A 12,796-nucleotide genomic window follows, 5' to 3' on the forward strand; every position below is an offset into this window, starting at 1 on the left:
ACAAAACAAAGGAAAGCAGTTGGCTTAAAGCTTAACTCTGTTGGCGGGGGCTTATAGAAGGCTTATACCACGTAAAGTATTACTCAAAGGTTTAAATGGTTAAAACGATCTAAAGAGAGAAAACAAATATATGAAAGCATTTCAATATTCTTCCAGCATCCCTCATCCTATTAGTAATAATTTTTCTTAAAAAGATTATCCTATAAATTAAATTTATTTCTATTCTTTCAGACTTATTCAACGCGACACGCATCCCGCACCCATTATCAACTGCCGCATGATCAACTCTGGTGGCAAACACATCCGGAATGCCTCCCCAGCGCCCGACCATCGTTCCGAGGCTCGATTACGGATCGATCCCAAGGTCCTCGTTTTTGTGGAGACCACATATTCCGGTCTCGGCAGGGACATTGCCGAGCTGCTCGTCTACAATCGGATCAAGTAAGTTTCGCAGGGCAAAAGAGAAATCATAGACAATTAGCTCTGGCAAATTTGCATAATTGCGAAGGCAGCGATGCGGCGATAATTATTACACTCAAAGTAACTGGGAAACGGAAGTGGCAGCGAAACCAACACCAGCTGCACACACACACACACACACACACAGAGAAAGAGACACCGAGGCATAATGAATGGGGAGTGCCAAGTGAGGTCCTCCGGACCCTGGACTCTGAAATGCTCTAGTTCCCCGTGTTCCGCTCTTCGGTTCCTTTGCTCCTGCAGCTCCGGCCATTGTCAATGCTGACCCAATTTGGGTAGTTGGCCATAAAAAGGCAGGTTATGAAATTAATATGCCAAGCTATGCAGCTTCTCCTCGTCTCGGTGTCTCTGTGTCTGTGGCTGTCTCTGTGCCTGTGTCTCTCCAGTTGGGGGGAAGCACTGCTCCTCTTTGCTGCTGCGGGCAACCAGCAAAGCATTCCAGTTTAATTGGCAACTTATGCTTTTGTGGTCGAGTGGCCTGCCAAACGGCGCCGCATCCCGAGCATCCTTGCCGAGGCATACCATCCATATCCATCCAGCACATCCATCCATCTGGGCGGCCAGCTCAGGCGGAAGTCTCGTTTTCCCTGGCGTATGTCTCACCTGCCCCGGGTATCTTCAGTCGTCTGGCTCACATGGCTCCTCCTTCTCTTCCTCCTTCACCTCCAACTGACCAAGTCAGCAGTTTTTCCCGACCACACCGCCTGCAGTCGGCCAACAAAGTGCTGAACTTCAAGTAGGAGTTGAGTCCCTTGGGGATGACTGTAAGCCATAAACACACAGAGTCTGACAGCAATGTTGCGTAATTCGAGAGCATTTCAAGATTGTACAATGGTCCCAATTAATTTATGCTTGGAAGAAACACAGTTATTCATGTTATGATTAATGCTGTTGGGGCTTAAAGGAATTGCCTAAATTGTATTGTACTTATAGTATTATTAATTCAATATTATGTTGATTTTAGATCTTTGAATTAACGCTGCTACAAAGTTTAGTCTGAAATGAAATGGGTAAACCATTTCAACCAGTTTGGTTTGCTTTTTACTCCCTGAGGGTATTTCCAATTCCCTAATTTCGCCGGCTACATTTACGTTGCCTTCCTTATGGCGCACACAAAGAGTTATTCTTCCTTAGGTTATGCCTTTGTAATTCTCCTGTCGGCCGCCTTTTACTGGTGTGTGCTGGTGTGGGTGCTCGGATGTCCTGTGTGTAGGTGTGGGCCATTCTAGGCCCGCCCAATTGGTTAACCGCAATGACCGCAGGAAGCAGCCTCCTGCGAGTAACCGCAATTATTATACCAGCTGCACTTTGGCACCGGGAGGGCGTGGCAAACTTTTCAATACCATTTTTATGCAATTTTTTTTTCTTCACACTCTCTTTTTAAAATGCACGACATACACATGTTTGTGAATTGTGTAAATTGCGGTTATAGAGGGAAGGCAAGAAGAGTGGTTAGTTTTTCATAGATGGGAATAGAGAAAGAAGCCCGAGGCAAATGGCTGTTCGCAGCCTCGAAAAGTCAAAGGGCAAGAATTTCAATTTGCCGCAGCTTTTGTTGATGTTGTTTGGGCGACTCCTTTGGCTTTTGTGTTGTATAATTAAATTTTGTCGTTATGGCTGTAAGAAAACTAGCTGTTCGTTCTTTGCTCGGTGCTTTGCATTTCCCAAAGACTAGCGACTCGTACTCCTTCATCAGCAGACAAGTGCTTCAACTTTAATGAGATTTCAAGTACAAATAGCAACAGCAGCAATGCCATTCAGTCAGCCATAGAATCAGTCCCCTTCATTTCATTCCACTTGCCGTCCCCTCCCCCCCAAAAGCCCCAACCAGTTGAGTAATGCCAGCCATTGTCTCCCGCGCTGTAACCAAATATGCAGGCGAATGACTCTCATGACCTAATCAACTTGGTCATATGAGCCCGGGAGTCGGGTGTTGGTAGGATCTGCGTGGGTCCTTGATGCTGCCATTACTCCCGCTGCTTATCAATGACTTCATTAGTGTACTCTTCAGTGACTAGTCTGCTGCTTCCTTGGGGTTTCGGGTACTCCAAACTTTGCCCGTAGTCGAGGGAGACGGCCAACAAATTTCATTAACATTACCATCTCATTATTGCTGATGACTTTTGTGAGGGAGTTGAAGTGTGTGCATATCAGAGAACCGAAAGCAGATCGGATGAGTACACAGAAGGAAAATTACATAGTTAAATAGCAAGATGTGAAGCTGAGTATCCTAGATAATTTCAGCTTTAAATATTTTCAGTGTGAGTGATGTAAACTCCTAAAATCTTGGCAAACTTATACTTCATACTTGTGTATCCATCCTAGCTCCATTTCTTTGAACAATATGAGATCTGCAACTTTACGTTGCTCCATTTTTTTCCCCTGTGCATTGAAGGAGCAGGCAAACAAGCAGTAGAGATGGATTGGTCCTAGCATATAATGTAGTACATGTTTGTTGCAGTGCTGCCTGGAGCCAAACATCCTACAACTCAACAGCAGAACGCAGAACGCACAACGCACAGGTTACAAATGCAGAAGGCACAGGCAATCAAAGTTGTCGCTGGCGCCATGGCAGCCATTATTGAAATGCGTCCCAGGTATCGTGAGTGTGTGCGTGGGCGGGACGCAGGTGCATTCGACGGTCGTGTATCTTTGGCAAGGCAATCCTAGAACTCGCTTTTCCCCATTATCAATTATTTATGAACCGAAGCGACGCTGCTCATTGCTCCCAAGTTGCCACTCAATTAGTCATGAAAAATTCACTCGGTGACTTTCCAAGTGTCGCACTTGACGTATGCGTAATGTTGCAAAGTGGCGTTGCCCCCAATGCGAGTTTCGTTACATTTTTGGCTACAACGCTTTTCACTTTGTAATCGCTGCCGCTCTTTTAGCCGCTCCAATTAGCCTGGCCAATTGATTGATTGCCAACTTTTGGACGCTCTTCTCTTCTTTTTTACCCTCCCCGAACAAATGGTCCACGTTGTACATACAAATTTCTGGCCAAAAGCCGCGCGCGCCAGCAAGTATGCAAAGTTTTGCAAAAGTTTTTACGCCCGGATTGCCGCCATTTGTAAGCTGGATAGCCTCCAAAAAAAAGGAGGAATTTTTGGGTGAGTGTTAGGGGCAAGTTTCAGCCTCTAATGCGCCGTGAAATTCTAATGAAATTTTCCAAGGTAATTACCCGGCCCAAAAGACATCGCCTCAATGGTTCTTTGCTATGCCATCGTTTATTAAATTGCCATTTATAATGTGCGCAATAATGGGGGGGTCATGTATATGCGAGCGTAATAGCTACTTAACCTTATTTTCAATTTTTGATTTGGGGAATATGGAGGTTAAGGGAAAGCCAAGTCAGGCGGCTGACTCGGAAAGTCAAGTCAGCAGTCAGCAGTCAGCACACGGAAGTCATCAGCAGCCTTGTTATCATTTGAACCAAGGACCCCCGAAACCAACCATCCTGATGGGTGCCCTAGTGTGGGTGTGGGTGTGTGGCTGTATGGGTGTGTGTGAATAATGTAGCATGCTCTTGTGGTGGCCCAGCCCCAAAAACTGCGCTCATCCTTTCGCTTATTCCGGGGCGCTGATTGCGCCACTGGGAGCCCCAACTTTTTAAAACGCGAAATGCCAAAAGGCGCATAACGACGAACGCCAGACCCAACAACCCACTGCTCATCCCTTCCACGACTGACGTCAATTCGCGCAGACACATGGCAAGCGCCATAAACAGCCACCACAATTGGAAGCTTGCCATGGGTAGAGCTGGTTGCTCAATAGAGAACTTGGCTAGAGGACTTGGCTCCCCTTTTGCCCGCTTTTCTCGATTTTGGCCAGGATCCTTCCTAGCTGCTCCTGCTGGCTTCTCCTGCGCTTGGCTCGTCATAATCACACCCTTTTCGCCAATGTTTACTTTAATAATGTCGCGGAAAATTTTTATTTTCAATTTTTCACAAGTCAATGGAGTTTAACCAGCCACCAGGCAGGCAGACTATCTGTTGTGCCACAGTGGGAATCAATGGGCTGTAAAATTATATAATTTCCTTGGCGGTTGGCTTTTCTTTAAGAAAATGTGCGCTACTAGATTTATTAGAACAAAATATGCAATTTTGGCGTGTCTTCTTATGGCTCCTTGAAGAAATTGAAGTGTACCCCTTCTTTATCTTATAAAATTCCTTAATAAATCAATATTCTAATTTTAAATTTAAGGCCAACATTGCAGCTTTAAATAACTTAGCCGCATTGCTCAAGCTATCAAACTCAAATTTCACAACCCCATTTAATAAATAACTTGACAAGTCAAGTCTTTAAATTCCATTTCCTTTCTAATTACAAATTCCACAAATACATGTTGTATTTTTCAAATCCCACAAATTGAATTGATGAATAATAACGTTTGTATGGGTCATTCGAGTGCTAAGAGCTCTTTTTTAAAAATTGAAAATTCCATTTCGTTTGCAATTAAAAATTCCACAAATCTGAATTCAATTTATAAGAATCGTTCCATTAAGATTTCATGAAAATGCTTTCCACTGTTTAGGCCACGACAATGGCCATACAATATAGTCTCCCTGCACACATATGTACATACGTACATATATGTTGCCATATGTGTATGGTCCTTATATTTTTTTTCGCCCCTGTGTTTGTGCAGAAAATAGAGGGAAAAATATAAAAAAAAAAATATTTTTTTTTTTGCTCTGGCGCTTAGCACGTGACGCGGCAGTTCGAGTTGTTGTTGTTGGATGCTGTGCACAGAGATTGTTCCCGCAACCTTTGACCCCCTGGAAACCCGGAGTAACCCACGCTCATGTTTTGTGTGACAAGTTGGCTTTTTGCTGTTGTTGTCGCTTGTTGTTATGCTGCTTTCCTTCTCAAACCATTCTCTACTTTTTTTTTCAACAAATTGGTTATTTTATTGAATTACTCAAGCAGCAGGAGGTAGCCCCCGACTTTTCCCCCAAGAACCGTCATCGTCGTCTGGCTTGCGTGATTATATTGGCCTAAACAGGAGGGGGGTTTCCCCCTCCCCCGCGACCATCACAAGTCGCGCCTTTAAGGACATTGCCTCTGCGTGTCTTCTGGCTTCTCTGTGAAATTTTCTCCTTTCTTTTTCATCGCTGTGTGTGTGACTTAAGTAGTTTCGCCGCGTATAATAAATTTTGTAGTTTAAACTCATTTATTGCCCTCGTCGAAAGGATGAAAGAATGGATTGCGCGCCGAGTGGGCGTGGAGGGCCTAACGATTCTGGCGACTCCTCCCAACCGATGCCATATAGAGTAATGGCCATTTGTTGTATAATTTTCACAATGTTTAGTGTCCCGAGCCAGAAGTAACTTCCGCCACTCGCGCACAGTTACCTCCTCTTGGGCATTTTTATTTATGATATATAGATTACTCAGCGAGTTGCTAAAGCAACGGGCAAAGTGCTTTTGCTTGGGGCAAATGCTTCCCATTTCAAGTAACTAGAGTAGCGGAGAGGGGGGTATTGGTTGGGGTTAATTACGCTTGAAAATTATAGGCCACGGGGAAAATGTCTTAATATGCGAGGAATTTAATTGGAAATTCGCGTGTAGAGTGGGAGGAACTTTAATCCAGCAGAGATTAAATCGAAAATCTGTTGGATTATTTAAATTGTGAGCCACAACAATGTATGCACCTTTACATTATGGGTATTAAATTATTGCAAGTATCATTTCAATTAACTATGCTTTACATTTTATTTCGAGCTTACTGCTACTTATAAATTTAATTGTTTAAATTAAATTTCAAAGGATTTATTCAGTGCGCATTTGCTGTGCACATTAGCTTTAAGTTCTATGTTCACTTTAAGGCATGTAATATACAATTTCCATTGTTAGGGAACTTAGAATGTTACAATTTTTCCCATTTCCGTGTCCGACTGATGGAAATCAATCGCCTCCCACTCGCCTGTCGACTAATTAGCACACGTGTCTACCACAGCACATCTAATCAAGTAATCAGGTAGTCCATGGCCTCCACCGTGCTAATTGCATCATTACTCACAGCTAATAAGCTGAAACTTTGCCTCACGGGCCAACTTTTGCGATTGCCTACTTTTTTGGCCCTGACGGTCGAATGCCATGTGGTGGGCTCTTATGGCAGGGATCAATTCATCTGGCTGGCCACAGAAACCAGCCGGCAAACCGCTTCAAACGACCAAATAAATCCTAAGGATTTTATTCGATTAAAGAAGGTGACTATCTATTTTGATCTTCGCCTTCGGTACATAGAAAGAAATCTACATTAGCAGTATAAACCATAATGAAATATATATATAATATTAAAGCTTTCCTAAATTAGAATGTTATAATTAAAATTTATTTGGGAAGCCCTTCTCCGTAATATTCACAATAAAATGCATTCAAAATTTTGTACATTTATTCTTGTTTTCGCAAGGATTTCGTAGCCAGTGCCGGAATCTGAATTTGCGATTCGCCCTACAGCTTAATTTCCTGGCGCAAATATCAACAAGGCCAAGTGAGATGCGCCACCAAGATGAAACCGGCAGCCCCAAAGCGTTCTAATGAAATTACAACACAGCTGCTGGACTGCGGGGGCATTTGGGGGCGTATAGCGGAATGTGGCAGCTCCTCGAGCGGAGTCGACACAAGACCCTGTAAGCCAAAGTGGCAGTGGGAAGTCAACTAAAACTAAGCTCATTTAATGCGTTGCATAAGCGACAAGCGCGAGTTGGCCAACAAACACAGCCAAACACCCACAGACACACACACACATTCAGTGCGCGAGGCAGGCAGACACACATACACAGATAGACAGACAGACAGACAGACAAACAAACAGGGAACACCTACGAACCGGAAACGGAGGCAAGAAGAAGAACAGGGTTAAAGGAAAAAACAAGTACTAGCGCGCACGCCGGCATTTGCACTTTTACGTTTATCCCGAGGATAATTTAACACCCCATACAAATGCAAACAAATGAGCGCAAGCCCTCTAACACCCAACTCACTCACTCACACACACACAAACACACACGCAAACGCGTATGCCTGGTGAAGGAAAAAACAACATTTATTTACTTGCAAGTAATACCCGGTAATGGGTTTTTAAAACAAATCCGCTGCGGGCCTGTAAATGAACTTCTCTCATTTGCCGTCTGGCAATTAAATTTCAAACAACAACATACACACAGCAACACATTCGCACCAAGGGAAAGTGTCATTATATAGTTAATTAAACAAACATTTTGTGCAGATAAAACGCTTTAATTAATGCTCTTACAGCACTCGAATAACCTAGCAGAAGTTCGCATTAAATCTACCCCGGCATCCCCGAAGCTCGCCAAACACCTGAAAAGTATGCAATGAAAATTCTTTTGGTGCCTCTGCGGCTCGTTTGTGCCATGTGCCATTTGATGTGGGTCGTTTTGGGCTGCTCGGTGTGTTTGCTGTTATCTTTGACAGTGGGTATATATAAGGTTTTAAAAATATATAATTAACCGCTCGTGAATTAAAGGAATTTTAGAAGCACAGTTTGGGTTTCTAAAACCAATTTGTCTAGCTTTTTTTTACACAGAAAAACCTCTTGTGTTTTATACTAACAATATTTCACGATCTCTTTACAAAATAGTTTTAAAAACCTGTTTCATGTTGATTTGTTGGCTATTTTTATGCAATTCTACAGGTCATCACGACTTGAATGACGATCCTCGCATTAAATTCACCTCTTTATATTCCCATTCTTTTATGCGAATTTCGTCCTCGAGCCGTCGAGCTGGGCGCACGATTTTTCAATATCCGGACGAAACATAAATGACCACTTTGATGGGCTTGCTGCAGAATCCCCACCCTTTACTCCAAAATGGAGACCCCATGCCGGGTGACACATGGTCTCGTGTTGACGCGCCATAAAATATGCAATGCATGCAGTGTGTCAGCGTTTTAACCGCCCGACAGCCACCGCCACCCAAAAGTATCCAGCTCGCTCCACCTGATTTTATTTTCCAACTCCCATAACTCAGCGGGTCGCAGGGGGACCAGGCCAAAAGTCATTTCGTTTTTTGTCAGGCCCATCGCACAAAACTATCAATAATACGCCACGCTCACGAGCAAGGACTCCCCATTCCAAAGGATACATGCAGATCTGTATATATATACATATATATATATATATATATATATATCTACAATATACAGGGAGCAGTTTCGGCTCAGTGGAGCACCACATTCAGTCATATATAAACTGTTTTGCCTTATGACTTTTATATGCAGCCGAACGGTTGCGGGGGCAGTTGCAAATATTTTTAATATGCTTCGGCGAATGTGCGGCGGGTTAAACAACAACAAAAAGTAAAGCAATAAAAATGCTTACAATGGCTGCTCCATTGGGTTTTTTACGTTCCGTTTCGGAGTTTACGTGTACTGGCCCCTTAAATGGTGGAAACACCGCTTGGCATATTGAATAAAGTGGACAACATTTTGCCGAAGGATCGGATCACTGAGTTTTTTTTGGCTTTTGGGTCTGTGTTTGGGTTTTTCGGCCTCGGTCACGAGCTTGGCTTGTTTAGCTTTAAAATCCGCTAAATGGGCCGACTGGCTGGCTGGCCGGCCAACAGGATGTGGTAGATGGAGGATCCAGGATGCTGGTTGGCAGTGTATGCAGGATATACGCAAAACCAAAACCGACATTTGGTCCGTATATGCATATGCATTCGCCCACCGCCCAAAGTGAAATGCACAGAGACAGACATGAAATTCAATCAATTGGAAATTCCATATCAGTGAAAATATTTTAATATTTATGCAAAATATTTACGCACAGGCGAAGGGAACAATATGAGTAGTAGTGGTAGGGTAGATGGCAACGTTTAGCACGTTTACTCAGCGAAAATAATAATATTGAAATTGATTTTATTCATAAGCACGTTGCATATTTATGCAACCGTGTTCAATGTAATTATGGCATTCGCTGTGTTTTTTCCAAGTGCTTTTCCTGTTTATGGAAATGGAAATGAATAACGAATGGCATACGTAAATACATATGTGATATGCGTAACGAATGGAAATTAAGCAGTTTAAAGCGTTCGCTGAGATTTATGCTATATTTGTTCGCTTTCTTGGCAGAACAATCTAAGCTTATCCATTCTTCCAGCTTAAACAAACTCGAGCTTATTGCATGCAACTCACGTTTGGGGTTTCGCAATTGCATTGCAATGTCACCCATTCTATATGGCTTGTCATAGCCAACCGCTTTTGACATCCAACTGTCAAATGCAGCTCTCGCTGCACTATTCCAATCCAAGAAGGATTTCGTTTGTCTCATTTGCTCACACCCTCAATGAATGTCACATTTGACAAGCACTTTCTTTCTATCTCTATCTGGGCCGGAACTCTTTCTAACGCCATCTTTGTTTGCCATGTTGTTTCTGGTTTGACAGTTATGGCACACAGATATTTTCCATTGTGATATGCCATTTGTTGCAAGACCGTTTGGGTTGGCATAGAAAAATTTTTGAGTAATGTTTTTTTTTTTCAGTTTTAAATTGCTTACCAGAAGAGTGTTTATTGAAAAAATGGTTATGATATGTGTTTAGGATTAAAAAAGCCGATGATCATTAAGATTGCTATTATTTTTAGCCACAAATATTTGATAGTTATAAGCCTGTTATTCATATTGTTTTCAATTTTATCGATTATAATATATTCTTATTCACACATTTTTAAAAACCCTATTTCCTTTTACTTGCAGATATAAAATCGAAGTGGCGGGCAAGAGTTTACCAGTTCTTACCAATCTCGACAAAGGTCGTTATGGCGTGATTGTGTTTGAGAACCTGGATAAATACCTCAATATGGACAAATGGAATAGAGAGCTGTTGGACAAATACTGCCGGGAGTACTCCGTGGGAATTGTGGGTTTCGTGAGTCCCAGCGAAGAGACTCTTGTTGGTGCCCAACTTCGGGACTTTCCGCTGTTTGTTAACACGAATCTGAGGTTGAGAGACGCGAGCTTGAATCCCTTGTCATCAGTGCTTCGATTAACTCGAGCTGGTGAAACAGCTTGGGGAGCTCTGCCCGGAGATGATTGGGCGGTTTTCCAGCATAATCACAGTACCTATGAGCCAGTGGAGTGGGCGCAGAGAAACACTCAAGAGTATCCAGCGGATAGTGTGGGCCAGGTGCAACTACCTCTTACTACTGTCCTTCAAGATCGCGGACAGTTGGATGGCATACAAAGAGTGCTATTCGGCAGCAGTTTGCGTTTTTGGCTTCATCGTCTGGTCTTCCTGGATGCTCTGAGCTATCTAAGTCATGGTCAACTTAGTTTGAATCTGGAGCGAATGATTCTAGTCGATATAGATGATATATTCGTGGGCGAGAAGGGCACCAGACTGCGACCAGATGATGTGAGAGCCCTAATAGCCACCCAGAAGAATATAGCAGCAATGGTTCCAGGTTTCCGGTTCAATCTGGGATTCTCGGGAAAATACTATCATCATGGCACGAGGGAAGAGAATCTGGGTGATGATTTCCTACTGCAGAACGTTCAGGAGTTCAACTGGTTTTCGCACATGTGGAAGCACCAGCAGCCTCATTTGTATGATAACCTAACCCTCCTGATGGCAGAAATGCACTTAAACTACGCCTTTGCTGTGGATCACAACATACCCACGGATTCGGGTTACTCCATATCACCGCACCATTCAGGCGTTTACCCCGCCCATGAGTTACTATATATGGCTTGGAAAAAGGTGTGGAACGTGAAGGTTACGTCCACGGAAGAGTATCCGCATTTGAGGCCAGCTCGATTGAGAAGAGGATTCATTCATCGCAACATAATGGTGTTGCCGAGGCAAACTTGTGGTCTATTCACCCACACCATGTACATCGATCGCTACCCGGGGGGTAGAGATAAACTAGATGAATCCATACAGGGTGGAGAACTCTTCCAGACCATTGTCTATAATCCCATCAACATCTTTATGACGCACATGTCCAACTATGGATCGGATCGTCTGGCTCTGTACACATTCCAATCGGTGATCAAGTTCCTACAGTGCTGGACCAATCTTAAGTTGGCCTCAGCTCCGCCAGTTCAGCTGGCCGAGATGTATTTCCGGCTGCATCCCGAGGAGGTGGATCCCGTGTGGGGAAATCCCTGTGACGATGTGCGCCACAAGAAGATCTGGTCAAAGACCAAGAATTGCGATTCGTTGCCCAAGTTCTTGGTAATTGGACCGCAGAAAACGGGCACAACTGCATTGTACACATTCCTATCCATGCATGGCAGTATTGCGAGTAACATCGCCAGTCCCGAAACCTTTGAGGAGGTTCAGTTCTTCAACGGAAACAACTACTATCGTGGTCTGGACTGGTACATGGACTTCTTTCCATCGGAATCGCTGCCCAACACGAGTTCCCCGATGCCCACCCAGTTGGGATCGCCACGTTTCATGTTCGAGAAGAGTGCTACCTATTTCGATGGCGAGGCTGTGCCCAAACGAAGTCATGCCCTGCTTCCACATGCAAAAATCGTCACGATTCTGATATCACCTGCGAAGAGGGCCTACTCCTGGTACCAGCATCAGCGTTCCCACGGCGATGTTATAGCCAACAACTATAGTTTCTATCAGGTAAGTCAGTTTTACGAAGTAAAAATATGGATATATTTTAAAAAGGCGAAAAATTTTAGAGTACTTCATCTAGACAGCTTATTTCCCAGCAATCTGTATTTGCAGTTTTTATTTTTACGTCCAATGTTCTGTAAGGTTTCAAGCCAACCCAATGGAAAACTATAATTAACTCGCCTCATTGCATGCTATGGAAATCAAATGGTGCCCCCTTGATTGATATACATTCGATATGAAGTGAAGCGAATACAAATTCCCCAAATTGCAATTTCTTATCTGGCACTGTGAGGAGGGGGAGAATGAAAAGAAACATTTAAGCAAACAGGAAAATTCATTTGGGTTCACCTCAAAAGAAAATCGAGAAAAACAAAATAAATGTACGAAAATTTGGTTTTAATTCGAAACAACTTGTGGGACTTGTTCTGCTGCTCCATTGTTGCAATAAGGTGCCTCCACACATCCTGCAGCTTCTTTCGTTGATTCTTTGGCACATTTCATTTGAATTCCATGCCGGAAAATATCTATTTGCACCCGAGCTTGTCCCACAACTAACACATGTCCGAATGCCTCAGATTGCTCCACCAGCTTGCCTTGACATGTGTCCAGGTCCGTGCCAAGGCACTCAGAACTCGTTCCTTTAATAGCATTTCTGCACTGTGAGGAAAGGGGTAAAAATCCACAGTACAACAAAGAGAAAAAATATTCTAG

At 43.4% G+C, this 12,796-nt stretch overlaps 1 protein-coding gene across 3 annotated transcripts in view; it reads left to right on the forward strand.

The window, feature by feature from the left end:
- The window catches only part of sfl (sulfateless), a gene marked incomplete at both ends in the record, with an annotated part of 54,425 nt that overhangs the window by 38,582 nt on the left and 3,047 nt on the right, over positions 1–12,796 (forward strand). For all 3 annotated transcript variants that reach the window (NM_079222.5, NM_001414148.1, NM_001169883.3), the window contains 2 exons: positions 232–441; positions 10,207–12,091. In NM_079222.5, coding sequence (NP_523946.1) covers positions 232–441; positions 10,207–12,091 — 2,095 coding nt within the window. The remainder of the gene's footprint in view (positions 1–231; positions 442–10,206; positions 12,092–12,796) is intronic.

The sequence above is a fragment of the Drosophila melanogaster genome, chromosome 3L (assembly GCF_000001215.4).
Source record: "Drosophila melanogaster chromosome 3L".
NCBI lineage: Eukaryota > Metazoa > Arthropoda > Insecta > Diptera > Drosophilidae > Drosophila > Drosophila melanogaster.